We start from the raw sequence: 14,463 nt of genomic DNA, 5'->3' as shown, positions 1-14,463 counted from the left end.
GTATCCGCTCCAATACATTCATGTTCATAGCGCAATCCAAGATCATTTCTTGTTGCTGTCTGTTATTTAACATCAGCATAGCAATTAGAGATGTAATTTTCTAATCTATGTCAATATTACAGCAGACATCACACACTATTTTTTAAACCATATCGTTTTGTATATTATTGCTTTGTATTTCAATTAGGGCTGCAGCTAACGATTATTTTTCTATCGATTAATCTATAGATTATTTTTTTCGATTAATCGGTTAATCTATAGATTATTTTTTCGATTAATCTATAGATTATTTTTCCTTTTACCGATTTTTTTTTTTATTTAAAATTAAGATGAAAAAAATAAATTTAGGCCAGTTTTTTCAAAAGGCATGGCTTTTATTTACAAAAAAAAAAAGTATGGCCACTCAGTCAACATTGAAAACATGGCAAAACATTCTGTAACACTGTAAACATTTGTGCCAATCTAAATATTCTGGAGCACTGTAAACATTAAGTATTGCTTTTAAAATGTGCAAAATAAACATCCAGTCCAACACAGTACACTATAACCAATTCTACTCATTCCAGTGAGTGACTAACAGTTGTAATGAAGAAAGGTTAGCATGTCTACATGCTCTGGGGTGAGGCTGGTTCTTTTCTTGTTTACAATATTCCCAGCAGCTGAAAATAGGCGCTCAGAAGGGGTCGATGTGGCTGGAACTGAGAGGTAAGACCGAGCCAGCATTGCCAGATTTGGAAACCTTGCCTGATGTTCTTTCCACCATTTTAATGGGTTTTCATCCTTGGAAATGGGGGATTCTCCAAAATAAGACACTAACTCGTTTCTGACCATTTCAGCATCATTACTGTCATTGTTGTCTTCCTCATTGTTGCTGAGTTCATCTGAATCTGAGCCAAGAAGTGCGTCTAGTAAAGATACAGGCCGCCTGTCAGCATCTGGTCTTTCCACTTGCATTGCTGTGCCCTGTTGAGCGTGTGTCTCCTTTTCCCTTCTTTTCTCCTCCAGAACTATTGCATGCAGCTTGTATTGAACTTTTAAACACTCATCTGCAGTCAGGAATTTCAGCTTCCTGAATCGTGGGTCAAGTGCAGCTGCTAATATGCACACATTTGGTCCATCATCTTTGAATGTGGTCTCGGCTTCCCACCTGGATGTTATCTCACGTGCAGCAGTGACCTGGAAACACTTGATTGATGCATTTTCAAAAGCAGTTTGTGTAGCCTTCCGAAGCCCTTTGACCAGCAGAGGGACAGCGGAAACTGTTACATGAGATTCTCCACTCAGGTACACAGTTGCACATTCAAAAGGTTTCAGAACTTGTTCAAGTTCTTCAAGCAAGCTCCACTGGTCAGCCTTAAGATCCAGAAAATGCTTCCCTCTTTGAGTGACCTCCGGATCTGACAGAGTTGCTGTTATTGGCCACCTCTGCTCAAGCAGGCGACTAATCATGTAAAAGGAACTGTTCCATCTCACAGACACATCTTGTATGAGGCTGTGGTCTGGAGAACCCATTTGTTTTTGCTTAACCTTTAGTTTTGTACTGGATAGCTCACTTTTTCTGAAGTGCTCGACCAAACTTCTTGCTGCTCCTAAAGCTCTGCTGATGTGGTTGTCCTTTAGAGCATGGTTAACTACAAGCTGTAGAGTATGGCCAACACATCTGAGGGATGAAACACCATGTCTTTCCTCAAGAACTCTTAAAGCTGCAACATTTGCAGCATTGTCATGTACAATGACTTGTACTAGTTTTATGTTTATTTCAAACTTATTGACAACATCCTCAATCCAAGAGGCAATGTTTTCTGCAGTGTGCTTTTCATTGAGGGGCATTGTTGTCAAGTTAATTGAGGTAAGCTCCCACTCATCATTAACAAAGTGAATGGTGACACCAAGGTAAGCTTCAGTGGCCATACTTGTCCATGCATCAGTTGTGAGTGTCAGTTTTCCTTTCACATTTTTCAGGATTGCTTTGACTTCATTCATTTTCTTTGTGTATTTTTGCTCCATAAGCTTAGTGAAGTGGGTTCTTGATGGTAGTGTGTAGCCAAAGTGAAACCGTTTGATCATTTTTTGAAACCCTTCCCCTTCTACCATATTTAATGGCCTCATGTCTATGACCATCATTTCCAGGACACCATCAGTCAGGTCAGCGGCCACTTGGGGTGTGCATTCAGTCCCATGCCTCTTTGGAAAAAAATCCTGGACACTGCTTTGTCGTTTGCTGCAACATAAGAGACAACAATTAATTTTCATTTTAAATATACCCAAATACAGCTTACTTTAATACAAAAGGTTAATTAAACTACACACATTATCTTGTTAAATTGGTTTAATAACACAACAATGATAGTATGATTAAAGTGAAGTTAATTGTTCGTTTGTGCATAGTATATGTAACTGTTAATGTTGTAAAAGGTATTTGCACAACTTATTAACGTTAGCGTTAAAGATAGTATATGTAACTGTTAATGTTGTAAAAGGTATTTGCACAATTTATTAACGTTAGCGTTAAAGATAGTATATGTAACTGTTAATGTCGTAAAAGGTATTTGTACAACTTATAAACGTTAGCGTTAAAGAGGAGCGCGTCTTTGTAAACACTGAACAGGCACGCCAAACGTGCCTCTCAGAGCAAAACGGTGCTTTAGTTTATGAATTTACAACGCAGATACAAATGACACATTCATGTTTTTGTGTAATGATGACAACGTATACTCACGCGGATGATTGACTCGTTGATGGTGATGGGAAGAACTCTGTCGGATGTTTTCTTTTTAGATGCTCGTTCATAGCCGTTGTGCTGCTGTGATACGCCATTTCCGCTCGACACAGTGTGCATAAAACAACATTATTAGGCCGTTTATTAAAATACTCCCACACTTTTGACGACTTTTGGCGTGTTTTTTTCCCCTCGCTTGCATCGTTTGCTCTGCGCTCCGCCATGACAGTGGTGTGACGTAAATATGCGACGCGCCGACGCGCAAAAATGACGTCGACGTATTTACTTAACCGATGACGTCGACTACGTCGACGCGTCGTTTCAGCCTTAATTTCAATTACCGTATTTTTCGGACTATAAGTCGCAGTTTTTTTCATAGTTTGGCCGGGCTCCAGTGCGACTTATATATGTTTTTTTCCTTCTTTATTATGCATTTTCGGCAGGTGCGACTTATACTCCGGTGCGACTTATACTCCGAAAAATACGGTACTTAATTTTTTGTAAAATAACTGACCTAATATTGTCCGTTTATGTACATGGTATCAGTATAGAAATATACTAAACCACTTCTCCATACGTCATCAGCCTGATTTGTATAAACTACCCTGAACTGTGAAATGTGGCGAAAACACAAACCACCACTCCTACAGGAACCCAGAGGTTCCAGGGACCAAAAGATCCTGAACTATTAGTGGCAAGGGGCCTATTGCTACACTGGCAGAGAAGAATGAGGCCATTCTCCACCACCCACATATAGAGGCCATTAACAGTGAATATGCTGAATTCAAGTACATCATGAAGCAAAAACCTCAACAAGGCTCCATCAGCACATTCTCAGATATGGTGGCTGCAGCACTTCGACGTGAGGAGCTAAAGGAGATCTCACAGCATGTGGATATTTGTGTTACATTTCAAGCATCCAGTGCAGATTGTGAAAGAGGCTGTAATCACTGGACAAGTGAAAAGGACAAATGAGGAAAATGGTGACATTTATTTTCTATATCAGACCTGTATTGTTGTCATTTATTTAAAAAAACAAAACATTTATAGATATTAATAATTAAATGATGAGGAGAAATGCAAATAAAGAAACCGTATTGTTAAATATTTGGTATGAATCTGATCTGCATCACATACTCATTGTGCAAAGTGTGAATGTTTTAATACATTTTTTTTCCTTTGTCTCAATTCTTCCAGAGACGCAGAATAGATCTGGTCCTCACCAGGATATACAAGTTGCAACTTACTACAACAGGGATATCTAATTGGCGGACCGAGGAATGACACCATAACAGCCACCGATTTCAGTTTAAAACTTGAGGGACAAACATCTTTGTAGCAAATTCCTAAAAACACTAGAGTGCTCCTGGAACTTGAACAATTGTAAACACATTGGCTGATCCTTGAACTGACATTCAACCTTACTAGCAAAAATAGAACACTGGGGTCTAAACTTGTGATTTACATAACTGAGGCCTTACTCAAGGCACCCCTTTAAGTCCTCTCTTTTTTGGCAGTTACACATTTGTCCCGGAAAGTGATTTATGTAACTAAGGTGTTGCTGTAGCTTGTTTACTTCTGATGCAGATGGCAGTCATTTTTTCTATCTATTTAGTTATACTAGTAGTATTCCTCAATGTTCCATTTTAGGTCCTCTCTTTTTCATCATTTGGGCTATTCAACTGGTCGTTTGCAAGTTTTTGTTTTTTTTTAAGTAGTGAGAGACTTACATTTTTGCAGCAGCTCCTTAAAAACACAAGAGTACTGTCATAACTCAAACACAATAATAGACCGAAATCAAATGTCTACTTAGAGGACGCTGGTTCTTCTGAAGATACAAAATGAGACTAATAGTGATTGATTGAGACTTTTATTAGTAGATTGCACAGTACAGTACATATTCCGTACAATTGACCACTAAATGGTAACACCCAACTAAGTTTTTCAACTTGTTTAAGTCGGGGTCCACGTTAATCAATTCATGGTATAAATATATACTATCAGCATAATACAGTCATCACACAAGTTAAAGGCCTACTGAAACCCACTACTACCGACCACGCAGTCTGATAGTTTATATATCAATGATGAAATCTTAACATTGCAACACATGCCAATACGGCCGGTTAGCTTACTAAAGTGCAATTTTAAATTTTGCGCGAAAGATCCTGTTGAAAACGTCTCGGTATGATGACGTCAACGCGTGACGTCACGGATTGTAGAGGACATTTTGGGACAGCAAGGTGGCCAGCTATTAAGTCGCCTGTTTTCATCGCAAAATTCCACAGTATTCTGGACATCAGTGTTGGTGAATCTTTTGCAATTTGTTCAATGAACAATGGAGACAGCAAAGAAGAAAGCTGTAGGAGGGAAGCGGTGTATTGCGGCCGACTTCAGCAACACAAACACGGCCGGTGTTTCATTGTTTACATTCCCGAAAGATCACAGTCAATCTTTACCATTGGCCTGTGGAGAACTGGGACAACAGAGACTCTTACCAGGAGGACTTTGAGTTGGATACGCAGACACGTGAGTACGCTTCCAAACATTTGATTGCTTGCCCGTACGTGCGTGCCGCTATGTACATGTCACGTACATAACTTTGGGGAAATATATGTGCTGTATGAACTTTGGGGAGGTGAACGGTACTTTGGGCTGTGGGATTGAGTGTGTTGTGCAGGTGTTTGAGTTGTATTGGCGGGTTATATGGACGGGAGGGGGGAGGTGTTTGTTATGCGGGATTAATTTGTGGCATATTAAATATAAGCCTGGTTGTGTTGTGGCTAATAGAGTATACCGTATTTTCCGCACTATAAGGCGCACCTAAAAACCAAAATTTTTCTCAAAAGCTGACAGTGCGCCTTATAACCCGGTGCGCTTTATTACGATTCATTTTCATAAAGTTTCGGTCTCGCAACTTCGGTAAACAGCCGCCATCTTTTTTCCCGGTAGAACAGGAAGCGCTTCTTCTTCTACGCAAGCAACCGCCAAGGAAAGCACCCGCCCCCATAGAACAGGAAGCGCTTCACCCGCCCCCGGAAGAAGAAGAAAAAACGCGCGGATATCACCGTACGTTTCATTTCCTGTTTACATCTGTAAAGACCACAAAATGGCTCCTACTAAGCGATCCGGTTCATAAAAAGACGCAATCTCTCCATCCGCACACGGATTACTACCGTATTTCACAGCTGATATTCCTGTGAACCGCACTGTGGAACGGGAGCACGTACGGTGAATATTCGCACCACAGGGAATGAGAAGTCATCCTTCACTGTGGTTCTAGCTTGCCATGCTAACTTCCACCCATGATGATATTCAAAAGGAAGACCTTGCCAAAAGAGACCTTTCCAGCCGGCGTCATCATAAAAGCTAACTCGAAGGGATGGATGGATGAAGAAAAGATGAGCGAGTGGTTAAGGGAAGTTTACGCGAAGAGGCCGGGTGGCTTTTTTCACACAGCTCCGAAGGCGAACACACCTTCACTAAGACGGGCAGATAGCGCCGGTCGACATACGCCAACATCTGCCAGTGGATCGTAAATGCCTGGGCAGATAGTTTCGGTCACAACTGTGGTCCGAGCTTTCCGGAAGGCAGGATTCACAGAACTGCTGCACAACAACAGCGACACTGAATCCGATGACTTCGACGAGGCGGAGCCGGCCATTTTTGGATCCCACGCTTGCGCAACTTTTCAATTCGGACACCGAAGACGAAGAATTCGAAGGATTTACGAATGAAGAATAACTTCAGAAGGTGAGCGCTATGTTTATTTTGTGTGTTGTGACATTAACGTTCGAGCAACATTATGTTGCTATTTATTGCTCTACACCATTTTGAATTTTACTATGTTTGTGATTGCACATTTGCGTACATTTTGGGACAGAGTTGTTAGAACGCTGGTTTTCAATATATTATTAAAGTTTGACTGAACTATCTGACTGTTTTTTTGACATTCACTTTAGCGCAGCGTTTTTTTGACATTCACTTTAGCGCAGCGTAGGCGCGGCTTATAGTCCGGGGCGGCTTATTGGTGGACAAAATTATGAAATATGTAATTCATAGAAGGTGCGGCTAATAATCCGGTGCGCCTTATAGTGCGGAAAATACGGTATATGTCTTGTGTTTATTTACTGTTTTAGTCATTCCCAGCTGAATATCAGGTCCCACCCGCCTCTCACAGCATCTTCCCTATCTGAATCATGACGACGGATTTAATGAATTCTAACTTGTAAATATCCATCCATCCATTTTCTACCGCTTATTCCCTTTGGGGTCGCGGGGCCTATCTCAGCTACAATCGGGCGGAAGGCGGGGTACACCCTGGACAAGTCGCCACCTCATCGCAGGGCCAACACAGATAGACAGACAACATTCACACTCACATCCACACACTAGGGCCAATTTAGTGTTGCCAATCAACCTATCCCCAGGTGCATGTCTTTGGAAGTGGGAGGAAGCCGGAGTACCCGGAGGGAACCCACGCAGTCACGGGGAGAACATGCAAACTCCACACAGAAAGATCCCGAGCCCGGGATTGAACCCAAGACTACTCAGGACCTTTGTATTGTGAGGCAGATGCACTAACCCCTCTGCCACCGTGAAGCCCAACTTGCAAATAACATAAATAAAAGTCAGACCCAGGCCTAAATAGCAAATGCCTTCAACAACTTCAATTTTATGGTCAATTTTTTCATACATGCAAGACAAAGGGAAGAATCGAGATACCGTTTGTTTCTCACCTTGTACTCTAGAACAAATTTCAAAATTTGCCTCGAGTTTGTCATTCATAAACCAGAAAAGTTAAAATGACATTTTAAGTTGTTGTAAAATCCCAATCGAACTGCCTTTGCATTTTTATTATTTAGTGCGACTTTCCAAGGAGGTTGGTAGAGTGGCCGTGCCAGCAATCGGAGGGTTGCTGGTTACTGGGGTTCAATCCCCACCTTCTACCATCCTAGTCACGTCCGTTGTGTCCTTGGGCAAGACACTTCACCCCTTGCTCCTGATGGCTGCTGGTTAGCACCTTGCACGGCAGCTCCCGCCATCAGTGTGTGAATGTGTGTGTGAATGGGTAAATGTGGAAATAGTGTCAAAAGTGCTTTGAGTACCTTGAAGGTAGAAAAGCGCTATACAAGTATAACCCATTTATAACTGTTAATCCTCAAGCCAATGTCTTCATTCGAAATAGTGTATGTAAAATCCCTATAAAACTGCCTTGGTACCTGGGGACGGCGTGGCGCAGTTGGGAGAGTGGCCGTGCCAGCAACCTGAGTTCAATCCCCACCTTCTACCAACCTCGTCATGTCCGTTGTGTCCTTGAGCAAGACACTTCACCCTTGCTCCTGATGGGTCGTGGTTAGGGCCTTGCATGGCAGGTCCCGCCATCAGTGTGTGAATGTGTGTGTGAATGGGTGAATGTGGAAATAGTGTCAAAGCGCTTTGAGTACCTCGAAGGTAGAAAAGCGCTATACAAGTATAACCCATATAACCCATACCTTTCATACTTGCCGCTATCTTGTTAAGAGTTAGCATGCTAACTATTAACACTTAAGTCACTAACTTCATTTTATGTTAGGATATGCCTCCATTGTATAGGAGAGTTGCATATAACGTCACATCCGTTTTTCTTCTTCGCGGCTCAATTCACACGACAATCAAGCAGCTTGAGCGTAGCAATAAAACAAGTGAAAGTGAGTGTAGAGTTTAAAGGCCTACTGAAACCCACTACTACCGACCACGCAGTCTGATAGTTTATATATCAATGATGAAATCTTAACATTGCAACACATGCCAATACAGCCGGATTAGTTTACTAAAGTGCAATTTTAAATTTCGCGCGAAATATCCTGCTGAAAACGTCTCGGTATGATGACGTCAGCGTGTGACGTCGCGGATTGTAGAGGACATTTTGGGATAGCATGGTGGCCAGCTATTAAGTCGTCTGTTTTCATCGCAAAATTCCACAGTATTCTGGACATCTGTGTTAGTGAATCTTTTGCAATTTGTTCAATGAACAATGGAGACAGCAAAGAAGAAAGCTGTAGGAGGGAAGCGGTGTATTGCGGCCGACTTCAGCAACACAAACACGGCTGGTGTTTCATTGTTTACATTCCCGAAAGATGACAGTCAATCTTTACCATTGGCCTGTGGAGAACTGGGACAACAGAGACTCTTACCAGGAGGACTTTGAGTTGGATACGCAGACACGGTACCGTGAGTACGCTTCCAAACATTTGATCGCTTGCCCGTACGTGCGTGCCGCTATGTGCATGTCACGTACGTAACTTTGGGGAAGTATATGTGCTGTATGAACTTTGGGGAGGTGAACGGTACTTTGGGCTGTGGGATTGAGTGTGTTGTGCAGGTGTTTGAGTTGTATTGGCGGGTTATATGGACGGGAGGGGGGAGGTGTTTGTTATACAGGATTAATTTGTGGCATATTAAATATAAGCCTGGTTGTGTTGTGGCTAATAGAGTATATATATGTCTTGTGTTTATTTACTGTTTTAGTCATTCCCAGCTGAATATCAGGTCCTACCCGCCCCTCACAGCATATTCCCTATCTGAATCGCTCCCACTGCCCTCTAGTCCTTCACTCTCACTTTCCTCATCCACGAATCTTTCATCCTCGCTCAAATTAATGGGGAAAACGTCGCTTTCTCGGTCCGAATCGCTCTCGCTGCTAGTGGCCATGATTGTAAACAATATGCAGATGTGAGGAGCTCCACAACCTGTGACGTTACGCTACTCGTCTGCTACTTCCGGTACAGGCAAGGCTTTTTTATCAGCGACCAAAAGTTGCGAACTTTATCGTCGATGTTCTCTACTAAATCCTTTCAGCAAAAATATGGCAATATCGCGAAATGATCAAGTATGACACATAGAATGGACCAGTTATCCCCGTTTAAATAAGAAAATTGCATTTCAGTAGGCCTTTAAGCAGGAAATGCCATATTGCTGTTCTCTTCTTGGGTGTTACAGTCGTTCAAATAGAGAGACAGGAAATAGCTTTCATAGAGTCCAGAAAGAAGTGGCTCATAAATGTAATAAAGTCGGGAAAAAACAAAAGTGCGTCGAAGGAAATGGCTCTTAAAAATATCACTTTCATCGTCTTGTGGAACACAATCGCACTGCTTAGTGATAACTTTTTTAAATGACTGTTTGAACATTTGATTTGTTTGAGAAACTTTCTGTGATGCAATCGAGTTATATTAGTAGTGTTTAATAGCAGAACTAGATGTAATGAAAGGAAAATAGATCTCATTAGTTTTTTGTTCTTTAGTGGTGGCTATGCCTAAATATAACTACAAAGACCTGGTTGTGCAAATAAACTAACGTCATGTTAAGTTCTGGTAATACATGTAGTGATTGTTGGTCCAATTTACCATATTTTCATTGTCCATTTTCATACCAGAAACTAAAAGCTTAGCTGTTGTTGTGCCAGAAAGCGAAATTCTTTATTTGACACGGATGACCACATTAAAGCGTCTTTGATGATATTTTTAGCATCAAGAAAACATCCTTAATAGTATTCAAAATGAATAAATCTCTGGTAGACTCAACAGAATATACTGAATCTTGACATTGCAAGCAAACATTGCTGAACAACAAGGACATGTATAGCTAAATAATGAGACAAAATATTAACTTCACACTAGGGATGTCCCGATCCGATATTTGGATCGGATCGGCCGCCGATATTTGCCAAAAAATGCGTATCGGCAAGGCATGGGAAAATGCCGATCCAAATCCAGTTTAAAAAAATGGAGGATTCTCACGCAGTTGCTTTTAGCTGCTGGCATTACACGACAGGCTCTTCTCACTCTTTCCTGTGTCTCCCTCTCACAGACAGCAAGCGCGCCTTCTTACACACGTCACATACTGTCACGTCATACGTCACATACGTATACGTCCTCTCCCAGCAGAGAGGTAGCAGCATGGCAAACGTTAGCTGTGATGCTAGCGCAGCCGTGTGACCAACGCTCCCTCTAAGGTGCGCACCTGCGCAATTACGCACTGCTCAAGCGTCCTCTGCGCACGGCAAATCTATGCCACGCACAAAATCAAATAAAAAAATAAGCGCATAACAATTTTCGACACACGAACACGACAGAGAAAACAGTTTTCGTCATCATTGTTCAAATATTGTAACGTCTGTCGAGACGCTTATCTCCATTCGGTGCCACACGCCCACACCATCAAAATGCCGAGGCAAAAATGTCCAGATCAACACCGTATGAAAAAATTAGTGATTTTTTTAGTTGTGATTTCCTTCTCTGCATGAAAGTTTAAAAGTAGCATATATTAATGCAGTATGAAGAAGAATGTTTTAATGTAGACATGCAAGCCTTGAAAGAAAATGTTGATAATCAATACTACATTTCCTGCAAATGGGTGCATTTTAACCCTATATTTTAACTTTAGATTTATTCTCATATCAAACTCTTTTGGCTGTCTTTTTGACACTTACATCCGGCGCCCCCCTCCACACCCTGGATTATAAATAATGTAAATAATTCAATGTGATTATCTTGTGTGATGACTATATTATGATGATAGTATATATCTGATACTATATATCTGTATCATGAATCAATTTAAGTGGACCCCGACTTAAACAAGTTGAACAACTTATTGGGGTGTTACCATTTAGTGGTCAATTGTACGGAATATGTACTTCACTGTGCAACCTACTAATAAAAGTCTCCATCAATCAATCAAAACTAATAGAATCATCATACTGCTGTGATTATATGCATCAAGTGTTCACTCAAGGCTAAGGCAAAATATCGAGATTTATATCGTGTATCGCAATATGGCCTTAAAATATCGCAATATTAAAAAAAGGCCATAACGCCCAGCCCTAGTTCAATGATGCCATTTCTGTTTGTCAAGTATAATTTTGTCTATTTTGTGTTTATCCTTGAATAAACAGGTCAGTTTCTTGTTACCAACCGTTGTGTATTATTCAAACTCTTCTAATTCAGCTGGCTAGTTGTTATCAAGAGTACTAAAACCCTTTTCAACATGATTCTGACAACTAAGTAGGCTAAATAACTTTAAACTTTAATACATGCTCGGATAGGCCAGTATCGGTATCGGTCAGTATCGGAATCGGATCGGAAGTGCAAAAACAATATCGGTATCGGATCGGAAGTGCAAAAACCTGGATCGGGACATGCCTACTTCACACCATAAAAACAACTGCAGACATGAATTGTAGATGAGACTACTATTTGTAGCAGGAAATCAACTGCAAACAAACTTAATCTTTTTCTCATTAGTGTCACGATCACAGCAGTACGGCACTCGGTATGTCAATCAAATACGTCACTTAGCGATGCATGAATAAGTTAAATTTTGTCTTTCACGGATTAATATTTAATTTGTGGACCCCTCAGATGTAAAGACATGATGTGCCTCCAATCTTTTCTTTTCTAAATACCATAAGTGCCAAATAAAATATAGGTAGCAGCAGAGGTGGGACCAAGTCATTGCTTTGCAAGTCACAAGTAAGTCTCAAGTCTTTACCCTCAAGTCTCGAGTCAAGTCCCGAGTCAAGACAGGGCAAGTCCGAGTCAAGTCCAAAGTCAAGACTGGAAAGTCTCAAGTCAAGTCCCAAGTCCTGCATTTTGAGTTTCGAGTCCTTTCAAGTCATTTAACCACAGACTAATATATTTACACAGATTGTGTATGCTTTTAAAACGCTGTATTTATTTATTAAAACAAGTGCATTTGAAATTGCAGGGAAAAAGATAGTGCTGACATTGCACTTCAAAATAGCACTATTAACCAGTCATTTTAAACATGTAACTCATTCCTTTACAGAATAAACACATTTGAAAAAAACAAGTGCAACTGTACTTATTTGCACAAAAGTGTTAACATTGTATTTCCATGGCATATTGCATTGTAACTAGTTCCACAGCAGTTTCAATCCTGTTCTTACCTTATCTCATTGATCTCATCTCATACTGTATGTGTGTTTATGTGTGCGTACACATGAAAAACATAACAAATATATGAACATAACAATGAACAGAGTTGTACTTTTTAGATGTCAGGACCCTATGTAATATGTACACATATTCTTAATATAGTATACATTTTAACTGACCTTTATTTGACTATGTTTGTCTTTTTGTAGGTGGCTAAAATACGCGGTGCTGCTGACTGCCGTCTAACGTTACGTTACTGTGTGTGATACATTGACTAACGTAATGTTACTGTGTGTGATACATTGACTAACGTAATGTTACTGTGTGTGATACATTGACTAACGTTACATTACTGTGTGTGATACATTGACTAACGTAACGTTATGTATAGGTACCTCATGAAACCCTGCTTAAAAAAAAATCACTTGACAAAAAGTATGAATAAGGTAGCAAACTGCAGTGGACGCAACAGATTGCCGTGTTTGCAATGACGTTATAACCATAGACATCTTATAAGTAGACGCAGCATTGGTTGCTGTGACGTGAGCAATTTGCCCGCCATCTTGAAGTGCTGATGAGGAGCCGGCGAGCAGCCTAAACTGACAGTTGAAAGGTAGAAAACAAAGATGGTGTTCAGCGTTTTCCTGCTCAAATGAGCGGACTGTTGAAAATAGGAATCGGGGGATTACTTTTCACAAGTAAGATTTAACATTAACGTACTATTGGTTGTATTTTATGAAAATAATATTACCACAGAGTTGAGAAGGATCAAAGATCTTCAATATTTGTATGTGAAAATCACAAAGAAATCTTCTGGGGGAGGATGACGCCCCTACAGGGGTTTGGTTTACAAACTTTCAGCCCCACCTAAAACAAAATTCACCAGCCACTACTGATTATGATGCATTCTCATTTTAGGCAAAGTATAAGATACTTTCTTAACAGTATAATTGTAACCAGGAATCAGTCTTCAAGTAACAATATTCAAATACTAACATTGTTGGGTTAAACAGAATTTGGTTTTATTCTGAATCCAGTGAAACAGATTGGTGGTTTTAGCTGATATGAAGACTTTCAGGTGTTTATATATGTTTAAGTATTTGGCAGACGCTTTTATCCAAAGCGACTTACATAAAATAATACATATAAAACAATCACTGCAAACATTATCATTTAAGGGAAGAATGTAATAGAAAATATCAATACAAAGTGTCAAGACAGAATAAACTCTCTGCTGCTGAAGCAACAGAGATACAGTCTATAGGTCCCTAAGATATATAGATATCTAATGTATTCATACATTGTTTATGTAGGATACACACATATGTATATATAACCTAATCATATTGTTTCTTCAACTTAAAAATAGCTTACCGTTTTTTTTCCCCTTCTCTGGGATTATATTCCCAGTTTTGATCTCGGCCATCTGGTCACTTATAGCGTATAAGAATATTATATTACTGTTAAGCAAACTATGAATAATAAAACACGCCAAAACATGTGTCTGTTACACACGTATGACAAAAAAAGAGCGTGAAAATCAGTGGTATTCAGTGAGGTAAAATGAATTAAATGCGCTGACAGTTCATTGCTCCTGCCAAATGAATTGCACTGAGTGGAGCGGATCACCACTCCAAGATGGCGGCCCCGCGCCTCGTCTGCGCCAGTAGGCAGTAGCGCTCTATGCTGCGTCTACTTATAAGATGTCTATGGTTATAACGTTAGCAGTGGGTTTGCAGCCTCACTGATTTAACTACACAGCAAATAAAAGTCACGTTACTTAGCCAATAAACGTTATCTTACATT

At 40.4% G+C, this 14,463-nt stretch overlaps 2 protein-coding genes across 2 annotated transcripts in view; both read right to left on the bottom strand.

Moving 5' to 3' along the window:
• The window catches only part of fbxo28 (F-box protein 28), a 52,322-nt gene that overhangs the window by 33,789 nt on the left and 4,070 nt on the right, over positions 1-14,463 (bottom strand). The window lies entirely within an intron of this gene.
• LOC133612178 (E3 SUMO-protein ligase ZBED1-like) lies at positions 338-2,887 on the bottom strand. Its single transcript, XM_061969378.2, has 2 exons — positions 2,720-2,887; positions 338-2,221 (listed from the first exon to the last, which is right to left on the bottom strand). Exons 1-2 carry the CDS (start codon positions 2,815-2,817, stop codon positions 574-576), a joined length of 1,746 nt encoding a protein of 581 aa, XP_061825362.1. The 5' UTR covers positions 2,818-2,887; the 3' UTR covers positions 338-573.

The sequence above is a fragment of the Nerophis lumbriciformis genome, linkage group LG02 (genome assembly GCF_033978685.3).
Source record: "Nerophis lumbriciformis linkage group LG02, RoL_Nlum_v2.1, whole genome shotgun sequence".
In the NCBI taxonomy this organism is placed as follows: domain Eukaryota; kingdom Metazoa; phylum Chordata; class Actinopteri; order Syngnathiformes; family Syngnathidae; genus Nerophis; species Nerophis lumbriciformis.
The sequence above is the reverse complement of the archived record's forward strand: the minus strand, read 5'-3'. Positions and strand labels throughout refer to the sequence as shown.